The sequence below is a fragment of the Megascapheus bottae genome, chromosome 2 (genome assembly GCF_031878675.1).
Source record: "Megascapheus bottae isolate mThoBot1 chromosome 2, mThoBot2.hap1, whole genome shotgun sequence".
Classification (NCBI taxonomy): Eukaryota; Metazoa; Chordata; class Mammalia; order Rodentia; family Geomyidae; genus Megascapheus; species Megascapheus bottae.
Genome location: NC_143510.1, coordinates 52,975,215 through 53,001,573, shown reverse-complemented (window position 1 = coordinate 53,001,573; position 26,359 = coordinate 52,975,215). Strand labels below are relative to the sequence as shown.

Below are 26,359 nucleotides of genomic sequence, written 5' to 3'. Positions count from 1 at the left end.
CCACCGGATGGTGAACTCAGCTTGAAATAAAGGTAGGTCCTATGAGAGGTTTGCTGTCTAGGAACAAGAGCTTCTTTTCTCCGCTAGAAACTTGTTTTCACTGCATGGTCCTAAAGAGACGTTCTAGGAGAGAACGGACATACACAAGTACTTTGGAACCTGGGAAAATATATAAGTACCAAGTATGGGATTATTGCTTCACTTCAGGTCCCACTGTAGACAGCACTTTGGGGGAACTATTTTTCAGCCCGGTTAGTGGTCTGAGGTTTCATGGGTTCTATGACATTCAGTTGATGATGATTTATTTTTCAGGATATCAGTGTAAGCAAGGACTGGAAGTGCAACTCAGATATTCTAGCATCAGCTCCTATCCCCATGGCTAGAAAGTCCAGGAGTTCCTTGTGGTTGAAGGCACACAGTGATAATGACCTTGGCGGGTCCTTCAGCTTATTGCATCCATGGGTAAAATCCACTGACGTTGCTTTCATCACCTCCTGATGCAACAACTAATGAAACAGCTCAGAGCATGAGATTGGGTGTGGGAATATAGGAGGGTCTGGAGCTGGGACTCTCCCAACCCTGTGGAGGGTTCCAGAATAATCTGAACATCAGAAAGAGGCCATCGGTAAGCACACAGCTGGCTTTTTTGTTGCCTTTTCTTCTCAGAAGCTTGTTCTCAATAGAAGTCTCTCCCTTCCCTTAGAACTATTTTTTTTTTTTACCAGTCTTGGAACTTAAACTCAGGGCCTGGGCACTGTCACTGAGCTTCTTTTGCTCAAGACTAGTGCTCTACCACTTGAGCCATAGCACCATTTCTGTTTTTTTCTGATAATATGGTGCTGAGGAATCAACCCAAGACTTCACGCATGCTAGACAAGCATTCTACTCCTGAGTCACGTTTCCAGCCCTAGAACTATTTAAAATTGACTAATTTCTGGTTCAAATACTATGGTTTTGTGATGTCTACCCTTTTGATATAATATTTCCAGCATTTAAGAATTTGTTCAGGGCCGGGAGTTTGGCCTAGTGGTTAAAGTGCTTGCCTAGCATGCATGAAGACCCGGGTTCGATTCCTCGGTACCACATACATAGAAAAAAGCCAGAAGTGGTGCTGAGGCTCAAGTGATAGAGCTCTAGCCTTGAGAAAGTCCAAGGACAGTGCTCAGGCCCTGAGCTCAAGCCCAGGACTGGCAGAAAAAAAAAAAAAAAGAATTTGTTCAGGCTAGGAATGGAATGTGACTTAGTGGTAGAGTGCTTGCCTCGCAAGCATGAAGCCCTGGGTTTGATTCCTCATTACCAAATAAACAGAAAAGGCCAGAAATGGTGCTGTGGCTCAAGTGGTAGATTGCTATCTTTGAGCATAGAGAAGCTCAGGGACAGCGCCCAGGCCCTGAGTTCAAGTCTCAGGACCAGCCCCCCCCCAAAAAAAAAAGAAAGAAAGGAAAGAAAAAAGAAAAAGAGAACTATGCCAGGCACAGTGGCTCACGCCTGTAATCCTAGCTACTCAGGAGGCTGGGATTTGAGGATCAAGGTTCAAAGCCACCCCAGGCACTAGTGCCAGCACATACAAAAAAAAAAAAAAAAGCCAGAAGTGGAGGTCTGGCTGTGGTAGAGAGCCTTCCTTGATCCTGATCTCATGTCCCAGTATTACCACAAAAAAGAAAAAATAAACAAAAAGATTAGCTCAGGTTTGGGAAAAATGGTTTACCTTTCCTTACAAGACAAATATAGAATGAGGACATTGTGGTGTTTATCCTAATTTATATATCAGTTCTTCTATTTCTTCCTACATGTGTATGTGTGTGCACTTGTGCAGTACTGGGACTTCAACTCAGAGCATGGGTACTGTGACTTAGCTTTTTTTGCTGAAGACTGGTGTTCTACCACCTGAGCCATACCTCTACTTCTGACATTTTTGCTGGTTAGTTGCTGGTTAGTTGAAGATAAGAGTCTTGCCAACTTTTCCTCTATCTTCAGATCTCAGCCTCTTGAGTAGCTAGGATTGCAGGCATGATCTACTGATATCCAGATTCTTCCTACTTTTTTTTTTGCCAGTCCTGGGGCTTGAACTCAGGGCCTGAGCTCTATCTTTGAGCTTTCTCAAGGCTGGCTCTCTACCCTTGAGCCACAGCACCATTTCTGGCTTTTTCTGTGTATGTGGTACCAAGGAATCAAACCCAGGGCTTCATCCATGCTATGCAAGCACTCTACCACTACGCCACACATCTGGCCTCTTCTTACATTTTGTGCCCATTCTAGGAGTCCTACATAGGAGATGAGATGCCGGCCAGGGTGGCTCAAGCCTGTAATACTAGCTACTCAGGAGGTTGAGATCTGAGGATCACGGTTCAAAGACAGCCCGGGCACTAAAAAGTCCATGAGACCCTTATCTCCAATTAAGCTCTAGAAAAAACGGGAAGTTGAGGCCATGGCTCAAGGGGTAGGGGAGTAGCCTTGAGCTGAAGAGCTCAGGAATAATGCCTAGACCCAGAGTTCAAGTCCCAGGACCGACCAAAAAATAAAAAGAAAGATAGGAGATGAGCTGGGGGTGTGGCTTGAGTGGCAAAATGCCATCCTCACAAGTTCAAGCTCCTGAATTCAAACCCCAGTGCTGCCCTCTTCCTTCAAAGGAAAACAAAAAAGAGATGAAAGGTGAAAGGGAGGAGAAGGAAGTAGAAGCCTGGGAATGGGATGAGAGGAATAGAGATGAGCTGGAGGCACAGGCCTCATACCTCTTCTGTTTCACTTCCTGATGCTCCAGCAGTTGGGTAGGAAGGGACAACTGTGGGACTGTTGCGTAGCAGGAACTACTTCCAAAGCTATATTTGACCTGGAGCTCTAAAAGCCCTTGACGTCATTCAGCTGGGACTCAACCGTTATGCAAATCACATTCACCAGACACTCTTGGGCAGGCCTTTCCAGTTGGACATCCAGAGTTCAGATCTAGTTGAGGTTCCCCAAGTGATTAATAACACCTGCTAATGGTAGCTAATTTATACCGTTTAACTCTCACTTTAGGTCATGTACTTTGTCTAAACTCTTGACATGATTAAACCCATTTCATTCTCACAACAACTGGATGAGGTAGGCACATTACACAGAAGGAGGAGGTACACACATTAAGTAATTTTCCAAAAACAATAGAGCTACAAAGTCATTTAAATTTACAATGCAGACAATCTAGCTTGAGATTATTTATTCTGGGGCGGGGTGGAGAGAAGAAGGAGAATGTAGGTGCTGAGAACAAGTTTTACTGTATAAACCACACTAGTGTGTGTGTGTGTGTGTGTGTGTGTGTGTGTGTGTTTGTTTTCTTTTTTTTTTGGTGATGGGGCTTGAACTTGGCCTGGGTGGTGTCCCTGAGCTCTTCAGCTCAAGGCTATTGCCCTACCCCTTGAGCCATGGCCTCAACTTCCCGTTTTTCTAGAGGTTAATTGGAGATAAGAGTCTCAAGTCCTCTTGAACCTTGATCTTCAGATCTCAGCCTCCTGAGTAGCTAGGATTACAGGCATGAGCCACCATGCCTGATTAACCTCATTAGTTTTTAACAAGATACCTAGCCCAGGCTGGCCTTGAACTATTTATCTTCTTGCCTCAGTCTCATACTTGCTGGGATTATAGGCTTGTACTACCTTGCCAACATCATAGCATTATATTGGATACCCTGAGAAAACTCAAGTTTCTCTTGATTTATTAAAAAAAAAAAGCTTATTTACTCAAGCTCTGTAAATCTCCTGGGTCTATGAAGTCTTTCTTAATTATGGGTATTCAATATGAAGAGTTCACCAAGTATTAGAACTGTGTATGTCTGTCAGTACCAACGTGTGAGTGTGAGTGTGTGTGTGTGTGTGTGTGTGTGTGTGTGTGTGCATGCCAGTACTGGGGCTTGAACTCAGGACCTGACCACTGTCCTTGAACTTTCTCATGGCTAGCACTCTTATCACTTTAGCCACAGCACCACGTCCAGCTTTTTCTGAGTATGTGATACAGAGGACTTGAATATAGGTTTTCATGCATGCTAGGCAAGCATTCTACCTCTAGGTGAAACTCCTGGTCCTCTTTTCTTCTCTCTCTCTCTTTTTTTTTTTGTGGGTCATGGGGCTTGAACTGGGCCTGGGCTGTGTCCCTGAGCTCTTCGACTCAAGGCTACTGCCTTACCCTTGGGCCAAGCCCCACTTCCCATTTTCTAGAGGTTTATTAGAGATAAGAGTCTTAGGTTCTTTTGTGCCCGGGCTGGCTTAGTACCTTGAGCCGTGCCCACCCGGCTCTTTTCCTTTTTTAAGAGATTTTAATCTTGAGTCAGGCACTGGCAGCTCATGCCTGTAATGCTTGTTACTCAGGAGGCTGAGATCTGAGGATTGAGGTTCAAAGTCAGCCTGGGCACAAAAGTTCATGAAATTTTATTTATTGTCTGTTATAGGGTTTACACTCTGGGTCTGGGCAATGTTCCCGAGTGCTTCAGCTCAAGGCAACCACTCTACCACTTTGAGCCACAGCACTACTTCTTGTTTTCTGGTTGTTAATTGGAGATATGAGTCTCACACACTTTAATGCCCTGATCCTCAGATCTCAGCCTCCTGAGTAACTAGGATTATAGGCGTGAGCCACCAGCACCTGCCTAGTGAGATTCTTACAATTAACCACTCAAAAACCGGAAGTGACGCTGTGGCTCAAAGTGGTAGAGCTCAGTGAAGAGCTCAGGGATAGACCCAGGCCCAGAGTTTAAGACCCATAACTGACAAAAAAAAGAAAAGAAGGCTGGAAGTGTAGCCTAGTGGTAGAGTGCTAGTCTATTTTGCATGAAGCCCTGGGTTCAATTCCTTGGTACTACATATACAGAAAATACTGGAAGTGGTACTATGGCTCAAATGGCACAGGACTAGCCTTGAGCAAAAGTGCCCAAACGGAGTGCCTAGGCCCTGAGTTCAAGCTCCAGGAATGGCTTTAAAAAATGCGTGTATAGGCTGGGAGTTTGGCCTAGTGGTAGAGTGCTTGCCTAGCATGCATGAAGACCCAGGTTCGATTCCTTGCTACCACATACATAGAAAAAAAGCCAGAAGTGGTGCTGAGGCTCAAGTGGTAGAGCTCTAGCCTTGAGAAAGTCCAAGGACAGTGCTCAGGCCCTGAGCTCAAGCCCAGAACTGACAAAAAAAAATGCATATATATATATGTATATATATATGCATTTCCAGATTCCAGATTCCTACACCCATTTTTTTTTTTTTTTGGTTGATGATAAGAGTATCTCTGATCTGTCTGACTGGGCTGGCTTTAAACCTTTATCCATAGGTTTTAGGCTCCTGAGTTGCTAAGATTTCAGCCCTGAGCCTTGATGCATAACATTTTTTTTTTTTTTTTGCCAGTTCTTGGACTCAGGTCCTGAGCACTGTGCTTTAGTTTTCTCAAGGCTAGAGCTCTACCACTTAAGCCACAGCAACACTTCTGGTTGTTGTTTTTTTTTCATATATATATATATATATATATATATATATGTGGTACTGAGGAATCGAACCTGGATCTTCGTGCATGCTAGGCAAGCACTCTACCATTAGGCCAAACTCCTGGTCCCCATTTTTTTTTTTTTTAGTTAATTCTCAGGACCTATGAAATCAGATCAATTTAAGGACCCCCTGAATTGAGATGTTTTTCTCAATAGGCTCTGATGGCTCACATCTGTAATCCTAGCTACTAAGGATGCTGAGATTTGAGGATCCTTGTTTAAATTAGCCAGGCCAGGTGGGAAATCCATAAGACTCTTATTTACAATTAAGCTCCAGAAAACCAGAAGTGGTGCTGTGGCTCAAAGTTGTAGTGGGCTAGCCTTGGGCATAAAAGCTCAGGGACAGTGCCCAGGCTCTGAGTGGAAGCCTCACAACCAAACCAATAACACAAACACTACGATAGGCCCTCTATCCTTGAGTCCTTGTTTTTATTTATTTTTTATTTTTTGTTTATTTTTTCTAGTCCCTGGCTTGAACTCAGCTCCTGTCCCTGAGCAATTTTGCTCAAGGCTATAGCACTCCACCACTTGGAGCCATACTTTGAGCCACAGAGCTACTTCTGGTTTTCTGAAGGTTAATTGGAAATAACAGTCTCGAGCAAGGACTTTCCTGCGTGGCCTGGTTTTGAACCCGACTCTCACATCTCAGCCTCCTGAATAGCTACAATTACACGTGTGAGCCACTAGTGCCTGTTTTTTTTTTTTTTTTACTGTCCTGGCGCTTGAACTCAGGGCCTGAGCACTGTCCTTGAGCTTTTTTCTCAAGGCCAGCGCTCTGCCACTTGAGCCATAGCACCACTTCCGGCTTTTCTATGTATTTGGTACCGAGGAATCGAACCTGGGACTGGGTACATGCACTCTATCACTTAGATCGAACTCCCAGCCCTGGCACCTGGTTCTTGAGTCCTTTTTTGAAGGTCTACATACCAGCGTTTAAGGTGGTAATTCCTCGCATGCTGCCTATCAAACCCTTTTGCATACAACTAGCCATGAAATAACCCAATTGGCTGTGCTCATGTGCCTCACAGGAGAATGTCCTTGTCCAGGAGCTAGGGGACTGACAGTCCAGGAGTCCGGTTCCACTGGGGCTGGGTGGAGGGGCGCAGGAAGTAACAGCATGGCTGGGAATTCCAGGTGGAGGTCTTTAAAATTTGTAGAAAATGTGGCTTTTAGGGAGGGAGTCGGTCAGGAGTCAGGCTCCCTGCTTCCTTTTTCTCTCCTCCATCTAGAAATCATAGGAAATGCCAGTGAGTTTCGGGGGGTGGGGGGCCGAGGGGATGGAGCGGCTCACAGGGACACCGCCCCGGCAGGGAGTGGACTAGGCCAAGCTGGGAATACCCAGCCAACGATTCCCAGTGCTTTTTCTCTTAACCCTGGGTGCCTTTTAATCTACTTTCTGAAGTTACAGAGAGCCTGAAAATTCTGTTTCTGAGCTTAGGGTTAATTTGGTTCAAGAAAGTTCAAAAGCCTTTAAGAGGCTGCTTCCCATACCAACAAAACGAGCGCGCGTTTGATTCCATTTGTCCCCACCGGGGTCCCGTAGCCCCGTTTTAGCCCGCTTTTTCGTCACTCGCCTTCTTCCGGGGCTATCTGTACTTGGCTCCTTCTGATTGGCTCAGACGCTCCCCAAGCTCTTGCTGATTGGAAGCGGTGAGTGCCAGTTTGAGGCTGAGGCGCGGGGGAGAACTGGGGAAACTGGAATTTCCCGCGGAGCGGACGGCGCTGGCTCTCCCCCTACTCGTTTTAATTCCACGCGCTACAAAATATCCGCCATGGAGAAATCTTGGTAATGACCCATTCCCCCGTAAGCATCCCTGAAACACATCTGACCCTTGCCCTAATCCCTCCCTCTCCTCGTTCGCCGGGGGAGGATTCTGGGTAACCATTTTTTTTTCTGGTTAACCCAGAGAATTCTGGGTAACTCCTCGCTCTCCACCCCCTCACCTTCCCCGTTGCCCCCTCCCCATTGTGGGGGACTGGCTATTCCTATTACCCTCTTCCCCACCCACAGAGTTCTGGCTCACTTGTACAGGATACTGGAAAACTAACCTGTTCTCACAGCCAAGCCTCCTCCTCCATACTAGGAAGCCAGGACCTTTAATCTCTACCTAAATCCAGACTCCTTTCCCCACCTTGCTTTCTTCACTGGTAATTCAGAAATGAACCAGGCAAGTGAGCAGGAGAAAGGGAAGTCAAAGATTAGGTTAGTGGTTGGGGTGGCAGGGAGCATAGAGGGTGTAGAGGAAGAAGAATTAAGGGGCGAGCAATATCCCACCTCTAGTCTTCATCCCTCATTCCTCACCATTTCTTCCATGCTCTGCCTGGCAGTCTCCTTCTGCTGCCTGTTTCCTTGTCCTCCTTGCCCAAGTAACCTAGAAGGCACTGCACACCAGCACTTGGGCCTGCTCCTGACAGTTCTACCTCTTTCCCTTTGCAGGCAACAATATCCTTTCTAGGCCCACTCCTGATGTCCTGCAGAAGGCTGGGTCAGACATCTGCAGGAACTGTGGTGAGGGGGGGACGCCTAATCAGCGGCTGTCATCATCATGAACTTTGAGAGTCTGGACCCTGGTCTGGCAGAATTTGCCCCAGCCATGCATTCTGCTCTAGACCCTGTCCTGGATGCCCACCTAAACCCAAATCTGCTACAGAATGTGGAGCTGGATCCAGAGGGAGTAGCCTTGGAGGCTCTTCCTGTTCAGGAATCAGTGCACATAATGGAAGGTGTCTACTCAGAATTGCACAGCGTGGTGGCTGAAGTGGGTGTGCCTGTATCGGTCTCTCACTTTGATTTGCACGAGGAGATGCTGTGGGTGGGGAGCCATGGGGTAAGAAACTTACCTCTTTATAAGGACTGAAACATGTTGGAGGTCTTTATCTGCTCTCTGTCCAGGGACAACTGCGTTGCTGTTGAAATGATGAGAATTAGCTGGGTCTCTGTAAGTTAATCCAAGAGCAGGGTAAAGGATCCAGGAATGAGTTATATAGATAGTTGTTTCCATAAGGTGTTCACTTTTGCCAGAGTTTGCCCATGTTTTGGTTTTGAGACAAGATTTTGCTGTCTAGTCTAGACAGGCCTCAACTTGTAATCCACCATCCTAAACTTCCTGAGTGCTGAGATTACAAGCCAGTGCTACCACACTTGGCTCCACCCCATGTTTTGTTGAGGCAGGGAGGGACTTGAACTCATGGCCTAGGCACTGTCACTATCCCTGAGTGGTAGTGTTCTACCACGTTGAGCCACAGCTCTGCTTCAGGTTTTCTGGCGGTTAATTGGAGATAAGAGTCCCATAGACTTTCCTGCCAGGGCTGGCTTTGACCTTCAGTCCTCAGATCTTACCCTCCTGAGTAGGGTAGGATTACAGGTATGAGCCATCGTGCCCAGCTCTGTGTATCTTATATGGCATCATTTTGACTTTTCTGGCTGATTTTAGTCTTTGTCAGAGGAATTACCCATAGTAATAGTGTGCCAGTACTAGGACTTGAACTCAGGGCTTTCTGCTCACTTGAGCCATATCTCCAGTTCTATCATTTTGCTGGTGAACTGGAGATAAGAGTCTCTTGGATTTGTCTGCCAAGTCTCACTTTGAACCTTGATCTTCTTGTGGATTAAAAAAACAAAAAGGCTCATGCCTATAATCCTAGCTACTCAGGAGACTGAGATCTGAGGATGGCAGTTCAAAGCCAACTGGGGCACAAAAAGTCAGTGAGACTCTTATCTCTAACTACCAGAAAACGGAAAGTGGCTCTGTGGCTCAAGGGGTAAGGCAGTAGCCTTGAACTGAAGAGCTTAGGGACAGCATGCAGGCCCAGAATTCAAGTCCCACAACTGACAAGACAAAGAATGTTTAGGCTGGGATTGCGGCTTAGTGATAGAGAGTAGAATGCTTGCCTACCATGCATGAAGCCCTGGGTTCGATTCCTCAATACCACATATACAGAAAAAGCTGTAAGTGGTGCTTTGGCTCAAGTGGTAGCCTCCTGTAAAAGAAGTTCAGGGACAGTGCCTAGGCCCTGTCCTAGGACTGGAAAAAAAAAAAAAAGTTTAAATGAGAGAGGGAGAGAAGAGAAAAATAGAGACTGGAAGTGGCTCTGTGGCTCAAGTGGTAGAGTACTAAGCCTTAAAAGAATTTAAGCCCCAGGACTAGCAAAAAAGAAAGAAAGATTATCTATCAATCTAATCATTTTGGCTGTACTAAAGATTGAACTCAGGGCCTAGAATTTGCTAAACATGTCCTCTATCACTTGGGCCACACCCCAGTCCATTATAATACACCTAGGTGGCCATTATCTTTATCACTAAGAGTGACTGGCCCCATGATGTACATGGCTTGTGCTTTCTGCCTCCCTTGTTTCTAGCTAGGAGGGACAGGCAAGAAGGGAGAAAAGTTGAGCAGTGTTCAGTCCCTAATGGGTATCTGGGACGCCCTGACCTTTCATGATTATCTGTTGTCATTGTCCCTACAGGGCCATGCTACATCATTTTTTGGGCCAGCCCTGGAGCGCTACTCATCCTTTCAGGTCAATGGGAGTGATGACATTCGGCAGATCCAGAGCCTGGAGAATGGTATCCTTTTTCTCACAAAGAACAACCTCAAGTATATGGCCCGGGGAGGTCTTATTATATTTGATTACTTGTAAGTGGCTTTTCAGTTCTAGATGGGCAAGAGGGAAATTCAGAGTTTAGGAAGAATTAAGTTAGGCAGCTGATGAAACCCTGGTTTGTTTCGCCTACCCTGTTTCAAACAGGCTGGATGAAAGTGAGGATATGCACAGTCTGCTGCTGACTGACAGCAGTACTCTACTTGTTGGTGGGCTTCAGAACCATGTATTGGAGATTGATCTGAACACTGTCCAGGAGACTCAGAAGGTACAAGCCTGCCTTGTCCCCCATACATAGTCCAAGGTCACTGGGGTGGGAATAGGGGCTGTGGTTGACCTGGAATTTTGAGTGTGACTGCTCTGTTCCTTTGGTCTGTGGGAAAAAAAAAAAAATTCCTCTCACTGATTTATTTTGCTTCCCTCTCCAGTATGCAGTTGAAATACCTGGAGTCACCATCATGAGACAGACAAATCGATTCTTCTTTTGTGGCCACACATCTGGCAAGGTGGCCAAGTTCCATTTCTCCTCCCCTTTACAGGCTGTTTTACTAGATATCTGATGGGGTCTGCTTTCCCTGGTTGGACTGAGATGAGAGGACTATATCCACTTCTTGGTCAGTTATGTTGTGCTATGAGATTTTCATGCATCCTGGTGTTTTCTACAAGTAGATGCCTTGGAAGCAAAAGTGCAATGAGTTCTTTTGTTGATCTCATCCAACTCTTGGCTTTTCTTCTTGCCTTCTCCCACCCCCAACATGTCTATATTCTGGAACCTTAGTTGTTTTTTCTAGAACCTTAGTTGTTTTTCTTTGTATGTGTGTGTGGTGTGTGTGTGGGGGGGGGGGGATGTTTTGTTTTGTTTTTCTGGTCCTGGGACTTCAACTCAGGGCCTGGACACTGTCCCTGAGCCTCTCTGTACTCATCTAGTGTTCTACCACTTGAGCCACAGCATCCCTTCTAGCCTTTTCTGTTTATGTGGTACTAAAAAATTGAGCCCAGGACTTCATGCATGCTAGGCAAGCACTCTATGACTAACCCTCATTCCCAGACCCTAGAATCTTAGGGTTTTTTTTGTTGTTGTTGTTGTTGTTTGTTTGATTGGTTTTCGGTCATGGGGCTTGAACTCTGGGCTTGAGTGCTCTTCAGCTCAAGGCCACTGTTCTACCACTTGAGCCGTAGAACCGGTTCCACTTCCACTGTGGTTAATTGGAGATAAGGGTCTCTTGGACTTTTTGTTCCTGGACTAGCTTTGAACCATGATCCTTGGATCTCAGCCTCCTGAGTAGCTAGGATTATAGGTGTGAGCCACTAACACTGGCAAACCTTAGTTTTTTGGTAAGGACTTCATAGGATTAGACAGGTGTCGGGATCTCTTCTTGCTAATGGAGTTGGCAGGTAACAAGAGTTATTTCTTCTTTAGGTTTCCCTGAGAGATCTCCGTAGTTTTAAGGTGGAGCATGAATTTGATGCCTTCTCAGGGAGTCTGTCAGATTTTGATGTGCATGGCAACCTGCTGGCTGCCTGTGGCTTCTCCAGCCGCCTCACTGGCCTGGCCTGTGACCGTTTCCTCAAAGTGTACGATTTGCGTATGATGCGTGCCATCACACCTCTTCAAGTACACGTGGATCCTGCCTTCTTGCGCTTCATTCCTACATACACTTCTCGTCTTGCTATCATCTCCCAGTCAGGTATGAAGATTGAGTAGGGGAGGTCAGTAAGCAGAGGGAAACAAGGCACTAAAAATGAATGTCCCCTTGTTATTGGGGAAGGGAGTAACCCTTCACCCAGGTTAGCCTGGTTAGAAAGGAGAGCTTTTATCTTTTCTTTGGGTGTGAGGAACACAGAAAAAGATGGAACAGGCAACTGGATGCTACTGTCTCAGGCCTGTAATCCTAGCTACTCAGGAGGATGAGATCTGAGGATTGTGGTTTGAAGCCAGCTCAAGCAGCAAAATCCCTGAGATTTTTTTTTTTTTTTTTTTTTTTTTTTTGCCAGTTCTGGGCCTTGAGCTCAGGGCCTGAGCACTGTCCTTTGGCTTTCTCAAGGCTCTACTACTTGAGCCACAGCACCACTTCTGGCTTCTTTTTCTTATGTGGTACCGAGGAATTGAACCCAAGGCTTCCTGCATGCTAGGCAAGCACTATTCCACTAGGCCAAACTCCTGGCCCTTTTTTGGGGTGGGGTGCGGTAGTGGGAGGGGTTCAGTTGTGGGGCTTCAACACTGAACCCGGGTGTTAGGTCCTGTCCCTGAGCTCATTTCAGCTCAAGGCTAGTCATCTACCTCACTGAGCCACAGTACCACTTTCCATTTTCTGGTGGCTAATTGTAGATAAAAGTTTCATGGGCTGGGCACTAGTGGCTCATGCTTGTAATCAAAACTTCTCAGGAGGCTGAGACCTGAGGATTGTGATTCAAAGCCAGCCTGGGCACTAAAGTCTGAGACCCTCATCTCCAATTAACCACCAGAAAAAAAAAAAAAAAAGGGAAGTGGTACTATGGCTCAGAATGGTAGAGCGCTAGAGCTCAAGACAGCACCCAGGTCCTAAGTTCAAGCCCCACCACCAAAAAAAAAAAAAAAAAAAGGTCATTTAGCCACAGTACCACTTTCTGTGATACTCTTATCTTCAATAAACTATTCAGAAACCTTGTACAAAAAGGCTCAGAGACAGTGCCCACGCCCCAAATTCAAGCCCCACAACCAGGAAAAAACAAAATTAATCAATTTTGAAAGTGGAACATGTAAAGTGCCTTGAAATTGCTCTTTTCTGGATAGGAAAGCATCCTGTAGTTTAGGGAAGGTTTTAGATGGAATCTACCTATAGGCATGGATTTGAGGTCCATCTTGCCTCAATATTAGAAGAGGGTAGCAAATACATGAAAGAATGTCTCCCTTCATTCTCCAGGATTAGTGGGTTTCTTCTTTGTCTCTCCTAGGGCAATGCCAGTTTTGTGAACCCACAGGCCTGGCCAACCCAGCAGACATCTTTCATGTGAATCCTGTGGGACCTCTGCTGATGACATTTGATGTGTCAGCCAGCAAGCAGGCCCTGGCCTTTGGAGATTCTGAGGGCTGTGTACACCTCTGGACTGATTCCCCTGAGCCTTCCTTCAACCCCTACTCCCGTGAGACTGAATTTGCATTGCCCTGTCTCGTGGACTCACTGCCTCCTCTGGACTGGAGCCAGGACCTGCTGCCTCTTTCCCTCATTCCTGTACCACTCACCACTGACACACTTCTCTCTGATTGGCCTGCTGCCAACTCCATTCCGGCTCCCAGGTTGTATATCACCTCTGGGTCAAAAGGAGGGAGGGGGTTGGATGCAGTGGCTCACGTTTGTAATCCTAGTTACTCAGGAAGCTGAGATTTGAGGATCGCGGTTCAAAGCCAGCCCGGGCACTAAAGTCCATGAAACTCAAGGGCCAAGATACCAGAACTTTCTACTATCTGGATTTTTGTGAACCTTCGATGTTTTCTTTTCTTCTGGACTCCTGGGGGATACTGGTATCCTTCAAGCCCTAAAAGTCATACTGGATTGTAGGCGAGCACCACCCGTCGATGCAGAGATCCTACGCACCATGAAGAAAGTGGGCTTCATTGGTTATGCTCCTAATCCCCGCACCAGGCTACGTAATCAGGTACATTTGCAGGACACAGGTTTGGCCGTGTCTTACCCCTTACAGCTTTCCTCTTTTATACTAGTCTCTGGTTTTGAGATGGTAAGGCTTTGTGGGGAGGGAAGGGCCTGCTGAGTTAGGAACTATGCTGTTAGGATTCAAAAACATAAAAGATGAGGATCTTGCCCTTAAGAAGTGTGGTGTTTGGGGCCGGGAGTTTGGCCTCATGGTAGAGTGACTGCCTAGCATGCATGAAGACCCAGGTTCAATTCCTCGGAACCACATACATAGAAAAAGCCAGAAGGGAGCTGGGCTCAGTAGCTCACACCTGTAATCCTAGCTACTCAGGAGGCTGAGATCTGGGAATCAAGGTTCAAAGCCAGCCCGGGCACAAAAGGACCTGAGACTGTTATTTCCAATTAACCTCTAGAAAATGGGAAGTAGGGCTTGGTTCAGGGGTTGGGTGGTAGCCATGAGCTGAATTGTTCAGGGACAGTGCCCAGGCCAAGTTCAAGCCCTACCAAAAAACCCAAAAAAACAAAAACAAAACAAAAATGAAAGGAAAAGCCAGAAGTGATGCTGTAGCTCAAATTGTAGAGCTCTTAGCCATATCTGAAATTATATATGTTCTGTTGTCCAGTGTCAAAAGCATGTTATAAGCAATCCTTGTGCTAGACCTCTTCAGAGGGGAAGTGTCACTCTAGGTTAGAGTATCAGGAATGGAAGAGGAAATAGATATTGGATACTGAATTGGAAAGATGGGATTAGAGCCAGATGAGGAGACAGTGCTAATGAGAGTCTCAAGGAATAAATGCAAAAGCATGTTGCAGGGGACTAAGAGTGTACCTGCTGGTCTAGAGCAGCAGGAGGCCTGGCTTAAGTGGTAGAGTGTAAGTGGCAAAAGCTAAGTGAGAGTATGAGGCCTAGAGTTCAAGCCCCAGAAGTGGCACAAAAAAAGAAATAACAGAAAAAGTAGAAAGCCGAAGACAGTTAAGATGCTCCTCAAAGTTACCTCTTTTTTTTTTTTTTTTTTTAAATACTAGATCCCTTACCGACTAAAGGAATCAGACAGCGAATTTGACAGCTTCAGTCAGGTCACTGAGTCACCGATAGGGCGGGAAGAGGAGCCACATCTCCACATGGTTTCTAAGAAATACCGCAAGGTGCTGGGGGGCAGCAAGCAGGGGCCACAGGCTCTGGGAGGGTGTCATAGGAGAGGGTTTTGAAGGACTTAGTCGAGAAGCCTTCACCTGCCACTCTGGACCCAGGAGGGAGGTTCTCGAGAGGCTGTGGTGACTGGAAAGATTTGAGGGCCTCTGAAGATATCCTTGTCTTGCTCAGACTGTTTCTACCTCAGGTAACCATCAAATATTCCAAGCTAGGGCTGGAGGACTTTGACTTCAAACACTACAATAAGACCCTTTTCGCTGGATTAGAGCCCCACATCCCCAATGCCTACTGTAACTGCATGGTTCAGGTAAGCACTAGGACTTGAATATCCTTGCTACCTTTCTCCTTCTCTGTTGCTCTTAACCCCTACTCTGCTCTTTCTAGGCTCCTTAACCAAACCTGGTGTACCTTAACCTCATCTACCATGCTTCTTACTTCAAAGCTTCCTCTGTGAGCTCTACTGCTTCAGTGGTGTCATGAACTATGACTTTTGTATCCACCTATCTCTTCTCCATTCCTAATTTCCTATACCAGTTCTGCTTTTCCCTGTAGGTGCTCTATTTTTTGGAGCCGGTTCGCTGTGTCATCCAGAACCACCTTTGCCAGAAGGAATTCTGTTTGGCGTGTGAGCTAGGCTTCCTCTTCCATATGTTGGATCTCTCTCGTGGTGACCCTTGCCAGGTCAGTGCCTGGAGATCTGGGACTCTTGATATGGAAGAAGAAGGGAGATGGACAGCAAGCAGGGACACTGCTATGCAAATGGCCACAAAAGAGAAAATAACCTCTCTCCACCAACATACCCTTTTCCAGGGGAGTAATTTTCTTCGAGCATTCCGCACCATTCCTGAGGCCTCAGCTCTTGGTCTGATCCTGGCTGATTCAGATGAGGCGTCAGGCAAGGGCAGTTTAGCCAGGCTCATTCAGAGGTGGAACCGCTTTATTCTTACTCAGCTGCATCAGGACATGCAGGAGGTAGAAGTACCCCAGGCTTACCGAGGTGCTGGAGGCAGGTACGGAAATCAGACAGGAATTATTAAAGCCACCTGATAGGACAGGCTCTCCTGGGGCTTAGCCGATCTTCTAACTCTCTTGGTGTGCTTATATTGCCCTCCTCATTCATAGCAGCTTTTGTTCATCGGGGGACTCTGTCATTGGGCAGCTGTTCAGTTGTGAGGTGGAGAACTGCAGCCTCTGCCGCTGTGGCAGTGAGACCGTGCGAGCCTCATCCACCCTGCTCTTCACACTCTCCTACCCTGAGGGTAGCAACTGTGGTATACCCTGCAGATGGGTTGGGAAGTTTCCTCCAGATGTCCTGTCACATCCCAGAGGAGTGTTGGGGGCTGGGGGTGGGGGTAATTGTGGGTAGAAAGGAAAACCTAGAGTGAAGTGTCCAATTCTTCCTCAGATAAAACTGGGAAGAACTATGACTTTGCTCAGGTGCTGAAGCGAAGCATGTGCCTAGAGCAGAATACACAGGCCTGGTGTGACAACTGTGAGAAATACCAGCCCACGGTGAGTGGGCGTTGTGTTGGGCTAGTGTCTCACCATGTTGAAGATTCAATCATCCGGGGCTGGCTGCATTAACGCTGCCATCTTGGGATCTATGGGAAGCAGGAGGAACCTCAAGTTTGAGACTTCAGATCCAGGAGTTACTGATGCTGTCCAGGTTTCTTTCCCTGTAAAACTCTCTTCTTGTTTGTTTTATTCACTCAGATCCAGACCCGAAACATCCGCCATCTGCCAGATATTCTTGTCATTAATTGTGAAGTGAACAGCTCAAAAGAGGCTGATTTCTGGAGGATACAGGCTGAGGTAAGGACCAGTGCTCACACTCGGGACCTCATGTTCTCGCTCAACTTTTTCCATTCATGGCTGGCATCTTAGCATTTGAGCCATACCTCCAGTCTGGCTGTTTGCTAATTGTTGGAGATAGTGTCTCCTGGACTTTTTAACCTGAACAGGCCTCAGCCTCCCAAATAGCTTGGCTTACATCTGTGAACTACCAGCACTCAGCCTAGAAGACAGAGTTCTTTGTTGTTGTTTATTTGGTGCCTGTACTGTGGGATTGAATTCAAGCTTCTTAGGCATGAGCCTCTTGAGCCATGCCCCCAGAAGCAGGGATCTTTTCTTCCTTTTTCTTCTGTATGTGATTGTGTTCTTTTAGAATCAGACTTTTTTCCTTTGTGTTCAGGTTGCCTTCAAGATGGCCATAAAGAAGCACGGTGGGGAAATCAAAAACAAGGAATTTGCTTTGGCAGATCGGTAAGTACTGTCCTAGAAGTTGTGAAAGGGCTCAGCCACCCAGTGGTGCCTCTGTTCACTGGGTAGATGACTTCAGAACACATTTCCAACCCTTTTGTCCCCACAGGAAAGAACTAGGTAGTCCAGAGGGTTTGCTGTTATGTCCCTCCATTGAGGAAATGAAGAACGTCTGGCTTCCTTTTTCCATTCGCATGAAAATGACCAAGAACAAAGGGCTGGATGTGTGCAATTGGACTGATGGGGATGAGGTGCAGGTTATTAAAACACTGGGGAAAAGAAAGGGAATAAAGGAGAGAAGTCAGGGTAGAAGGAGAAGTGGGGCTGGGGGAAGGTGGATAAGGCCTAGTATTTATCAGTTACGGGATTGTTTTTAATGTTGGGAGTCATAGATGGGTTGAGATGGAGATAATCTGCCCTGGCTCCCCATCCTTTGTATCCCTGTTCCCCGTCCTCGATCCCCACCCCCTTTGCTCCCCCATCCTTAAACTTAGCTTAGCAGCCTGGGTACCCCCTCACAGTGGGGCCCAGCCAGGGCAGAGGAGGAGCATGGTGTCTGTGTGTATGACCTGATGGCTACTGTGGTACACATCCTGGACTCACGCACTGGGGGCAGCCTGGTAGCTCACATCAAAGTTGGAGAGACCTACCACCAGCGCAAGGAGGTAAGTGAGGTGCTGCAGGGCAAGGGCTCTGAGGATGGCTACAGTGGAGTCCTAAGGCTGTCTTAGAGTCACTGGCGGAGTGGTCCAGCCATCACTTTGGCTTCAGTCTTCTTCTGTATCTGTACAGGGTGTTACGCACCAGCAGTGGTATCTCTTCAATGACTTCCTTATTGAACCTATTGATAAGGTGAGTTATAACATGCTCCATACCCTTCTCATCTCCCCTTTTGCCAGCATCATTGTTCACAGAAAAGATGCTTGGCATCCCTGTCAAATGTCAGGATTATTCAACAGGGAGAGAGAATAATCCTTGAGAATATAAAGAATCATTAGAATTAAAAATAACAACTGAGCTGAGATCTGAGATTGTGATTTAAAAGCAACCTGGGCAGGGAAGTAGAGTGCTAGCCTTGGTTAAAAAAAGCTTAATGACACCGTAGACCAGTGGTAGAATGCTTGCCTAGTATGCATGAAGCCCTGGGTTCAATTCCTTAGTACTATGTACAGAGGAAAAGCCAGAAATGGTGCTGTGGCTTAAGTGGCAGAGTGCTTCCCTTGCGTAAAAAGTGTCTAAGGACAATGCCCAGGCTGAGTTCAAGCCCCAGAACTGGTATACCTCTCCAAAAATAATCAAAATGGCTTTTCTTCCCCTTTTCTTGCAGTGCGGGGGGTTCAACCCAAGGCTCTATCATTGGTTTATACCTTCAGCCCCCTGTTTGTTTGTTTGTTTTCTTCTCTAGCATGAAGCTGTGCAGTTTGACATGAATTGGAAAGTACCAGCTATCCTTTATTATGTCAAAAGAAATCTCAATTCCAGATACAACCTCAACAGTAAGTGTTGCAGTTAAATTAGACAGTGTAGACAGCTTAAATTGGACTTCAGGAAGACATGAAGACGTGGGAAATAATGTTCAAGAATGATTACTAGTGTTAATATTGCCAGATATACCTTCTTATCAAAGCTTAAATTTTGAAGCTGGAAATCTTAAGGATGGAATAGGGAAGTAGAAGAGGTTTGATCAGTATGACTTAGATTATGATTTTGAGTTTAGTCTTTTTTTTTTTTTTTTTTTTTTTTTTTGCCATCCTGAGGCTTTAACTCAGGGCCTGAGCACTGTCCCTGGGCTTTCTCAAGGCTAAAGTTCTACCACTTGAGCCACAGCACCACTTCTGGCTTTTTCTATATATGTGGTACCGAAGAATCAAACCCTGGTCTTTGTGCATGCTGGGCAAGCACTCTACCACTAGACCAAATTCCTGGTCCCTAGTCTTTCTTTTTTTTTTTTTTTTTTTTGTGGGTCATGGTGCTTGAACTCGGCCTGGGCATTATTCCTGAGACCTTCAACTCAAGGCTATCGACATATCCTTGAGCCAAGCCCCACTTCCCATTTTCTAGAGGTTAATTGGAGATAAGAATCTCAGGTCCTTTAATGTCCGGGCTGGCTTTGAACCTTGATCCTCAAATCTCAGCATCCTGACTAGCTAGAATTACAGGCATGTAGTCTATTCCCCCCCCTCATGATCCTGAGATTTGAACTCAGGACCTGGTTGCTTACTGTCCCTGAGTTTTTTGTTTTTTGTTTTGGTTTTTTTGCCAGTCTTGGGCTTGAGCTCAGGGCCTGAGCACTGTACTTCGACTTTCTCAAGGCTAAAGCGCTACCACTTGAGCCATTTCTGGCTTTTTTCTATGTAGCTGATACCGAGGAATCGAACCTGGGTCTTCGTGCATGCTAGGCAAGCACTCTACCACTAGGCCAAGCTATCGGCCCTGTCCCTGAGTTTTTTATTTTTTATTTTTTTGCCAGTCCTGGGCTTGAGCTCAGGGCCTGAGCACTGTCCTTGGACTTTCTCAAGGCTAGAGCTCTACCACTTGAGCCTCAGCACCACTTCTGGCTTTTTTCTATGTATGTGGTACCGAGGAATTGAACCCGGGTCTTCGTGCATGCTAGGCAAGCACTTTAACCACTAGGCCAAACTCCCGACCCCCTATTTTTTTAATTTTTAAAAAAATTTTTGCCAGTCCTGGACTTGAGCTCAGGGCCTGAGCACTCATATAGCTCTACCACTTGAGCCTCAGCACCACTTCTGGCTTTTTTCTATGTATGTGGTACCAAGGAATCAAACCCGGGTCTTGCTGCATGCTAGGCAAGCACTCTACCACTAGGCCAAGGCTAGCACCCTACAACTTGAACTACAACTCCACTTCTGGGTTTTTGGTGATTAATTGGAGATAAGAGTCTCATAGAATTTCTTGCCTGTGCTGGATTCAAACTGTGATCCACAGGTTTCAGCTTCCTGAGTACTGAGTACTGAGTAGCTAGGATTATAGGTGTGAACCTCTGGTGCCCAGTAGTTTTTTTTTGTTGTTGTTTGTTTTTGTTTTCTTTTTGTGGGTCCTGAACCCTGGGCCTAGACACTGTCCCTGAGCTCTTCAGCCCCAGGTTACTGCCCTATCCCTGGGCCTGGGTATTGTCCTTAAGCTCTTTAGCTCAAGGCCTACTCCTGGAGCCACAGTCCCACCTCTGGTTTTCTAGTGGTTTACTGGAGATAAGAGTCTCACATTCTTTAGTGCCTAGGCTGGCTTTGAACCTTGATCCTCAGATCTCAGCCTCCTGAGTAGGATTACAGATGAGAGCCAATGTGACCTGACCCGGCTTTAGTTTAGTTTGTGTGTGTGTGTGTGTGTGTGTGTGTGTGTGTGTGTGTGTGTGTGTGTGTGTGTGTGTGTGTGTATTGTGTGTATTCTAGAGCTTGAACTCAGGATCTCTTGCTCTTGCTTAGCTTTTTTGCTCACGGGTGGTGTTCTGCCAGTTGAACCATACCTCTGCTTCTGGCTTCTGCTAGTCAATTAGGGATTTATTTGTCCAGGCAGGCTTCAAACTATCATCTTCAAAATCTCAAGCCTACTGATTTGTTAGGATTACTGGCATGAGCCAACAGTGCCTTTTGTGGATGAGCTTGTGTAAGTTTCCTATTTGGTATCTAAAATTATAGGTTTTCTGTAACTTTTTAAAATTGTTATTATAAAGGTGATATACACAGGGTCCAGCAGTTTGGCCTAGTGGTAGAGTGCTTGCCTAGCAGGTACAAAGACCTAGGTTCGATTCCTCAGTACCACATATATAGAAAAGCCAGAAGTGGTGCTGCGGCTCAAGTGATAGAGCATTAGCCTTGAGGAAAAAGCCCAATGACAGTGTTCAGGCCCTGAGTTCAAGCTCCAGAACTGGAAAAAAAAAATGGTGATATACACAGTGATTACTGTTACGCAGATCAGGTAAAGAGTACACTTCTTGACTGGGCACAGTGGCTCATGCCAATTAACCACCAGAAAACGAGAAATGGTGCTGTGGCTCAAGGGGTCAGGGTGGTAGACTTGAGCTGAAGAGCTCAGGGACAGCGCCCAGGCCCAGAGTTCAAGCCCCACGACCGACAAAAATAATAATAAGACTTGAGCTGAAGAGCTCAGGGACAGCGCCCAGGCCCAGAGTTCAAGCCCCACGACCGACAAAAAAAAAAAAAAAAAAAAAAAAATAATAATAATAAAGTACATACTTTGGACAATGTCATCTCTTCCTCTCTCATCTCTTTTTGTTTGTTTTTTGCTAGTCATGGGCCTTGAATTCTGGACTTGGGAACTGTCTCTGAGCTCCATTTGCTTAAGGCTAGCACTCTACCACTTGAGCTACAGCTCCACTTCTAAATTTTTCTGCAATTAGTTGCTGATAAGAGTCTTACAGAATTTCCTGCCTAGGTGGCTTTGAACTAGGATCCTTAGATCTTAGCCTCGTGAGTAGCTAGGTAGAATCTTTTTTTTTTTTTTTTTTTTTTTTGGTCTGTTGTGGGACTTGAACTCTGGGCCTGGGTGCTGTCCCTGAGCTCTTGAGCCACAGCACCACTTTCAGTTTTCTGGTGGTTAATTGGAGATGAGAGTCTCTAGTCTTTGTAGTGCCTGGGCTGGCTTTGAACTAAGATCCTCAGCTCTCAGCCTCCTAAGTAGCTAGGATTACAGGCGTGAGTCACGGCACCTGGCTTAGACAGAATCTTTTTACTTGCATCTTTTGATTATTGATGGTTCATATGTAGATTCAGATCTCGAATCAGTCATTCTAGGCTTCTCTCTCCTAGTCACTTTGCTATTCCCATCCCTCTGTCCTGTGCATTCTCTCTTCCAGTCAAGAACCCTATTGAAGCTAGTGTGCTTATGGCTGAGGCCTCGTTGGCACGGAAGCAGCGGAAAACGCATACTACCTTTATTCCACTAATGCTGAATGAGATGCCACAGGTTGGAGATCTGGTGGGCCTTGATGCTGAGTTTGTCACCCTTAATGAGGTAACCTAAGGCCCAAAGGGTGGGACATTAGAACAGAACACTAAGGCTTTTACAAACTGTAAACATTTCTCTGATGTCCTTACTAATTCTTGTCAGGAAGAAGCAGAGCTACGCAGTGATGGTACCAAATCTACGATTAAACCAAGCCAGATGTCAGTAGCTAGGATCACTTGTGTTCGGGGCCAGGGACCCAATGAGGGTATCCCCTTCATTGATGACTATATCTCTACGCAGGAGCAGGTATTAAGAGGTAGAGGTGCTCTAGAGACAGACTCTGTTCATAGAACGCTTAGGAGTTCGGGGAACATCGGTGAGAGACTGGACCTCACCCCCTGTATGATCTGTCCTTTACTTCTAGGTAGTGGACTACTTGACTCAGTACTCTGGGATAAAGCCAGGAGACCTTGATGCCAAAATTTCCTCTAAGCACCTCACAACTCTCAAGTCTACCTATTTAAAACTTCGTTTTCTCATTGACATTGGAGTCAAATTTGTGGGGCATGGCCTACAGAAGGACTTCCGCGTCATCAACCTTATGGTTCGAACTTTCACCACTTTTGGGAGTAGACCCCCTCAAAATACATATTATATATATATATATATATATATATATATATATACACACACACATATATGTATATATATAATTACATATATACATATATTTTTTTTTGTGGGGAGAGTCAGGGGGTTTAAACTTGGCCTGGGCACTTTCCCTGAGCTCCTCAGCTCAAGGTGACGGCTCTACTCTTGGGCCAAGCCCCATTTCCCCTTTTCTAGAAGTTAATTGGAGATAAGAGTTTCTGGTCCTTTTGTCTGGGCTGGTTTTGAACCTTGATCCTCAGATCTCAGCCTCCTTAGTAACTAGAATTCCAGGTGTGAGCCACCACCCGGCTACATATTGTATTTTTGGAGAAGGGGAAACTATAGATCCCTTAGTTAAGTAATCCACTATCTCATCCCTCCAGGTGCCCAAGGACCAAGTCCTTGACACTGTCTACCTATTCCACATGCCACGAAAACGAATGATTTCCCTGCGCTTCCTTGCTTGGTACTTTCTGGGTGAGTTGCTCTGCTTTGTAGGCCCCTATAGTGCTGTGTTCTGCTGAGGCAGGGGTATCGCCAATTCAAGGCTAGCCTGGGCTACACAATGTGAATTCCAGAAAAGAATGGAAATATATTAGAGAACAAAGGGGGACTACGGATCCTGAGTTAGTGGTGAGTTACCAATGGTTTAGTTAGCTTTAATGTGCCATCTGTGACTAGGGAAGGTGTGGAAATTAAAGGCAGATTATTATTATTATTACTTTATTAGTATTATTATTTTCTGAGAATCAGGCCAGAGTAGGGAACATGCTTCTACCTCCTTTTGTTAGGTAGGAACTATTCCACTTCTACTTTTACTAGACCTGAAGATTCAAGGGGAGACCCATGACAGTATTGAAGATGCCCGCACAGCCCTTCAACTTTACCGAAAATATCTGGAGCTAAGCAAGAATGGCACTGAGCCTGAATCCTTCCACAAAGTACTCAAGGGTCTTTATGAGAAGGGCCGAAAGATGGACTGGAAAGTGCCTGAACCTGAGAGCCAGACAAGTCCCAAGAGTAAGGCTTGGGATGGGACAGGGAAAACTGACGTGGGTGGGTTCTAACTGAATATATAGATTGTTCACACTACAATAATATTGTTGATACTACCCCACTTTATATTTGTTTGTTTTTTGTTTTGTTTTTGTCTTTTTTGTCGGTCATGGGACTTGAACTCTGGACCTGAGTGTTGTCCTGGGCTCTTCAGCTCAAGGCTACCTCTCTACTCCTTGAGCCACAGTGCCACTTCCCCACCTTATATTTGTACAAAATGTAATTATTATAAATCACTTAATCCTAACAATGACATTTTTGTCAGTCCTGGGGCTTGAACTCAGGGCCTCGGCACTGTTCTTTTTTTTTTTTTGCCAGTCCTGGGCTTGAGCTCAGGGCCTGAGCACTGTCCTTGGACTTTCTCAAGGCTAGAGCTCTACCACTTCAGCCTCAGCACCACTTCCGGCTTTTTTCTATATGTGGTACTGAGGAATAGAACCCGGGTCTTCATGCATGCTAGGCAAGCACTTTAACCACTAGGCCAAACTCCCAGCCTCGGCACTGTTCCTGAACACTTTTTTGCTCAAGGCTCACACTCTGCCACTTGAGCCACAACACCACTTCTGGCTTTTTCTATGTATGTGGCTCTGGGGACTCGAACCTTGGGCTTTGTGCCTGCTAGGTGAGCATTCTACCACTAGGCCACACTCCTGGCCCTGAGTATTTATAATTAAAACTATTTATCCTGGGGCTGGGAGTATGGCCTAGTGGTAGAGTGCTTGCCTAGCATGCATGAAGACCCGGGTTCAATTCCTCAGTACCACATACATAGCAAAAAGGCAGAAGTGGTGCTGAGGCTCAAGTGGTAGAGCTCTAGCCTTGAGAAAGTCCAAGGACAGTGCTAAGGCCCTGAGCTCAAGCCCAGGACTGGCAAACAAACAAACAAACAAACAAACAAAAAACAACAAAAAAAACCTCTATTCATCCTAAACCTCTTTTCCAGTTCTAAAATGTTTGGGGGCCAGATGCAAGTGTCTCCCACCTGTAATCCTAGCTACTCAGAAGGCTGAGATCTGAGGATCAGGGTTCAAAGTCAGCTAGAACAGAAAGCCCTTGAGACTTTGATCTATAATCAACTACTAAAAAAACCAGAAGTGGACCTGTGTCTCAAGGAGTGCTAGCCTTGAGCAAAGAAAGCTCAAGGACAGGCCTAGGTCCTAAGTTCAACCCCTAAGACAAGTACAGTCACACATACACACAAAATAATAAATGTTTGGGAAAGGTTGATGCTGTGTTCTTGTTTCTCTTACATTTTTCTTTTTTGCCAGTCCTGGGCTTTTGCTCAGAGCCTGAGCACTGTCCTTGGGCCTTCTCAAGGCTAGAGCTCTACCACTTATGCCACAGTGCCACTTCCAGCTTTCTCTCTTTTTTCTTCTTTTTTTTTTTTTTTTGTGGGTCATGGGGCTTGAACTTGGCCTGAGTTCTGTCTCTGAGCTCTTCAGCTCAAGGTTACTGCCCTACCCTGGAGCCAAGCCCCACTTCCCATTTTCTAGGGGTTAACTGGAGATAAGAGCCTCTGGTCCTTTTGTGCCTTGGCTGGCTTCGAACCTTGATCCTCAGATTTCAGCCTCCTGGGTAGCTAGGATTACAGGCGTGAGCCACTGTGCCCAGCTTTCCACCTTTTCCTATGTATGTGGTACCGAGGAATCGAACCCAGGTCTTCCTGCATGCTAGGCAAACTCCTGGCCCCTCTTGCATTTTTCTTTTATAAGAGATATTTCAAGTACTTATTCCTCTGTTCACGAGTCATGCTCTTGATTTTATCTTTCACAGATGCAGCTGTCTTCTCCTCAGTGCTGGCACTCTGATATGCCTTTTCCCTTCAGTATTTTGTGGCCCCAAAATTGGCTTCACCCTGTCCACTTCCAGAATTGGACCTACAATCATCAGGGTCTACCGATGGTGCTATTACTAGAACTGGAATGCAGCAAAATTGTTGCAAGGATTCTAGGAGTTAGATTCCTTCTTGCCCTTTGGAAAATAGTGGGCCAGAGGGATGGCCCAGATGGAAAATAATTGCTATTCTGAATAAATATCCTGGGTTTTTAACATCTAGGAGCTCCTAGAACCAAAACTCTCAATTCCTAGCTGGCTAGAGACTGAAGTCCTCCTGGCAGAAATTCCAGACTGAGCTCAAGGCTCCCACCGCTTGAGGGTGGGTACTTAGAGGGACCAGCATGGGCAAACTGTGTTGCCAACATCATTGCCAAAGGAGACTTCGTGCCCTGGAAGAACCGTGGCTGCTGGATTCATTCCTTTCGAGAGCTGATAAGCATCTGTCTTCCACTTCTTGACTTTTGTGTTATTTTTTAAATTTTATTTTAAATCGCATGTTTTGTAAAATAAAAATATTTTTGTCTATCTCATTAGAGAACTACTGGTGTGATATCTCACTTCAGTCCTCTTCTGTTTGGGTTTCACCTAACAAAACTAATGTGGCATTCAGATCCTTATCAAGAAAAGGTCAAGCCAAGTTTTGGAGTCCAAAATTACAGATGGAGTATAATTTTATTTGTCCTGGACAAGATTAGGTCTTTGCTGTAGTTGCCTAGAAGCCTATGGTCACTGATTGTCTGA

General features: G+C 45.8%; 1 protein-coding gene across 1 annotated transcript; it reads left to right on the top strand.

Moving 5' to 3' along the window:
• Positions 1 to 7,168: 7,168 nt before the first annotated feature.
• Pan2 (poly(A) specific ribonuclease subunit PAN2) lies at positions 7,169 to 25,769 on the top strand. Its single transcript, XM_090327321.1, has 26 exons — positions 7,169 to 7,286; positions 7,938 to 8,328; positions 9,968 to 10,137; positions 10,250 to 10,370; positions 10,531 to 10,608; positions 11,523 to 11,790; positions 13,037 to 13,379; positions 13,642 to 13,738; positions 14,761 to 14,880; positions 15,075 to 15,194; positions 15,440 to 15,568; positions 15,698 to 15,897; positions 16,010 to 16,158; positions 16,293 to 16,399; positions 16,601 to 16,699; positions 17,079 to 17,149; positions 17,256 to 17,403; positions 17,668 to 17,811; positions 17,939 to 17,998; positions 18,552 to 18,642; positions 21,984 to 22,141; positions 22,238 to 22,381; positions 22,500 to 22,679; positions 23,110 to 23,203; positions 23,549 to 23,746; positions 25,556 to 25,769. Exons 2-26 carry the CDS (start codon positions 8,047 to 8,049, stop codon positions 25,588 to 25,590), a joined length of 3,606 nt encoding a protein of 1,201 aa, XP_090183447.1. The 5' UTR covers positions 7,169 to 7,286; positions 7,938 to 8,046; the 3' UTR covers positions 25,591 to 25,769.
• Positions 25,770 to 26,359: the final 590 nt, after the last annotated feature.

What these genes read in the sequence shown, in the direction of transcription:
- Pan2 (XM_090327321.1), top strand. Translation starts at nt 8,047, where the DNA reads ATGAACTTTGAGAGTCTGGACCCTGGTCTGGCAGAATTTGCCCCAGCC. An exon ending in TACCGAGGTGCTGGAGGCAG is followed by an intron (nt 15,898 to 16,009) that starts GTACGGAAATCA and finishes CCTCATTCATAG; the next exon opens with CAGCTTTTGTTCATCGGGGG. An exon ending in TCTGGAGGATACAGGCTGAG is followed by an intron (nt 16,700 to 17,078) that starts GTAAGGACCAGT and finishes CTTTGTGTTCAG; the next exon opens with GTTGCCTTCAAGATGGCCAT.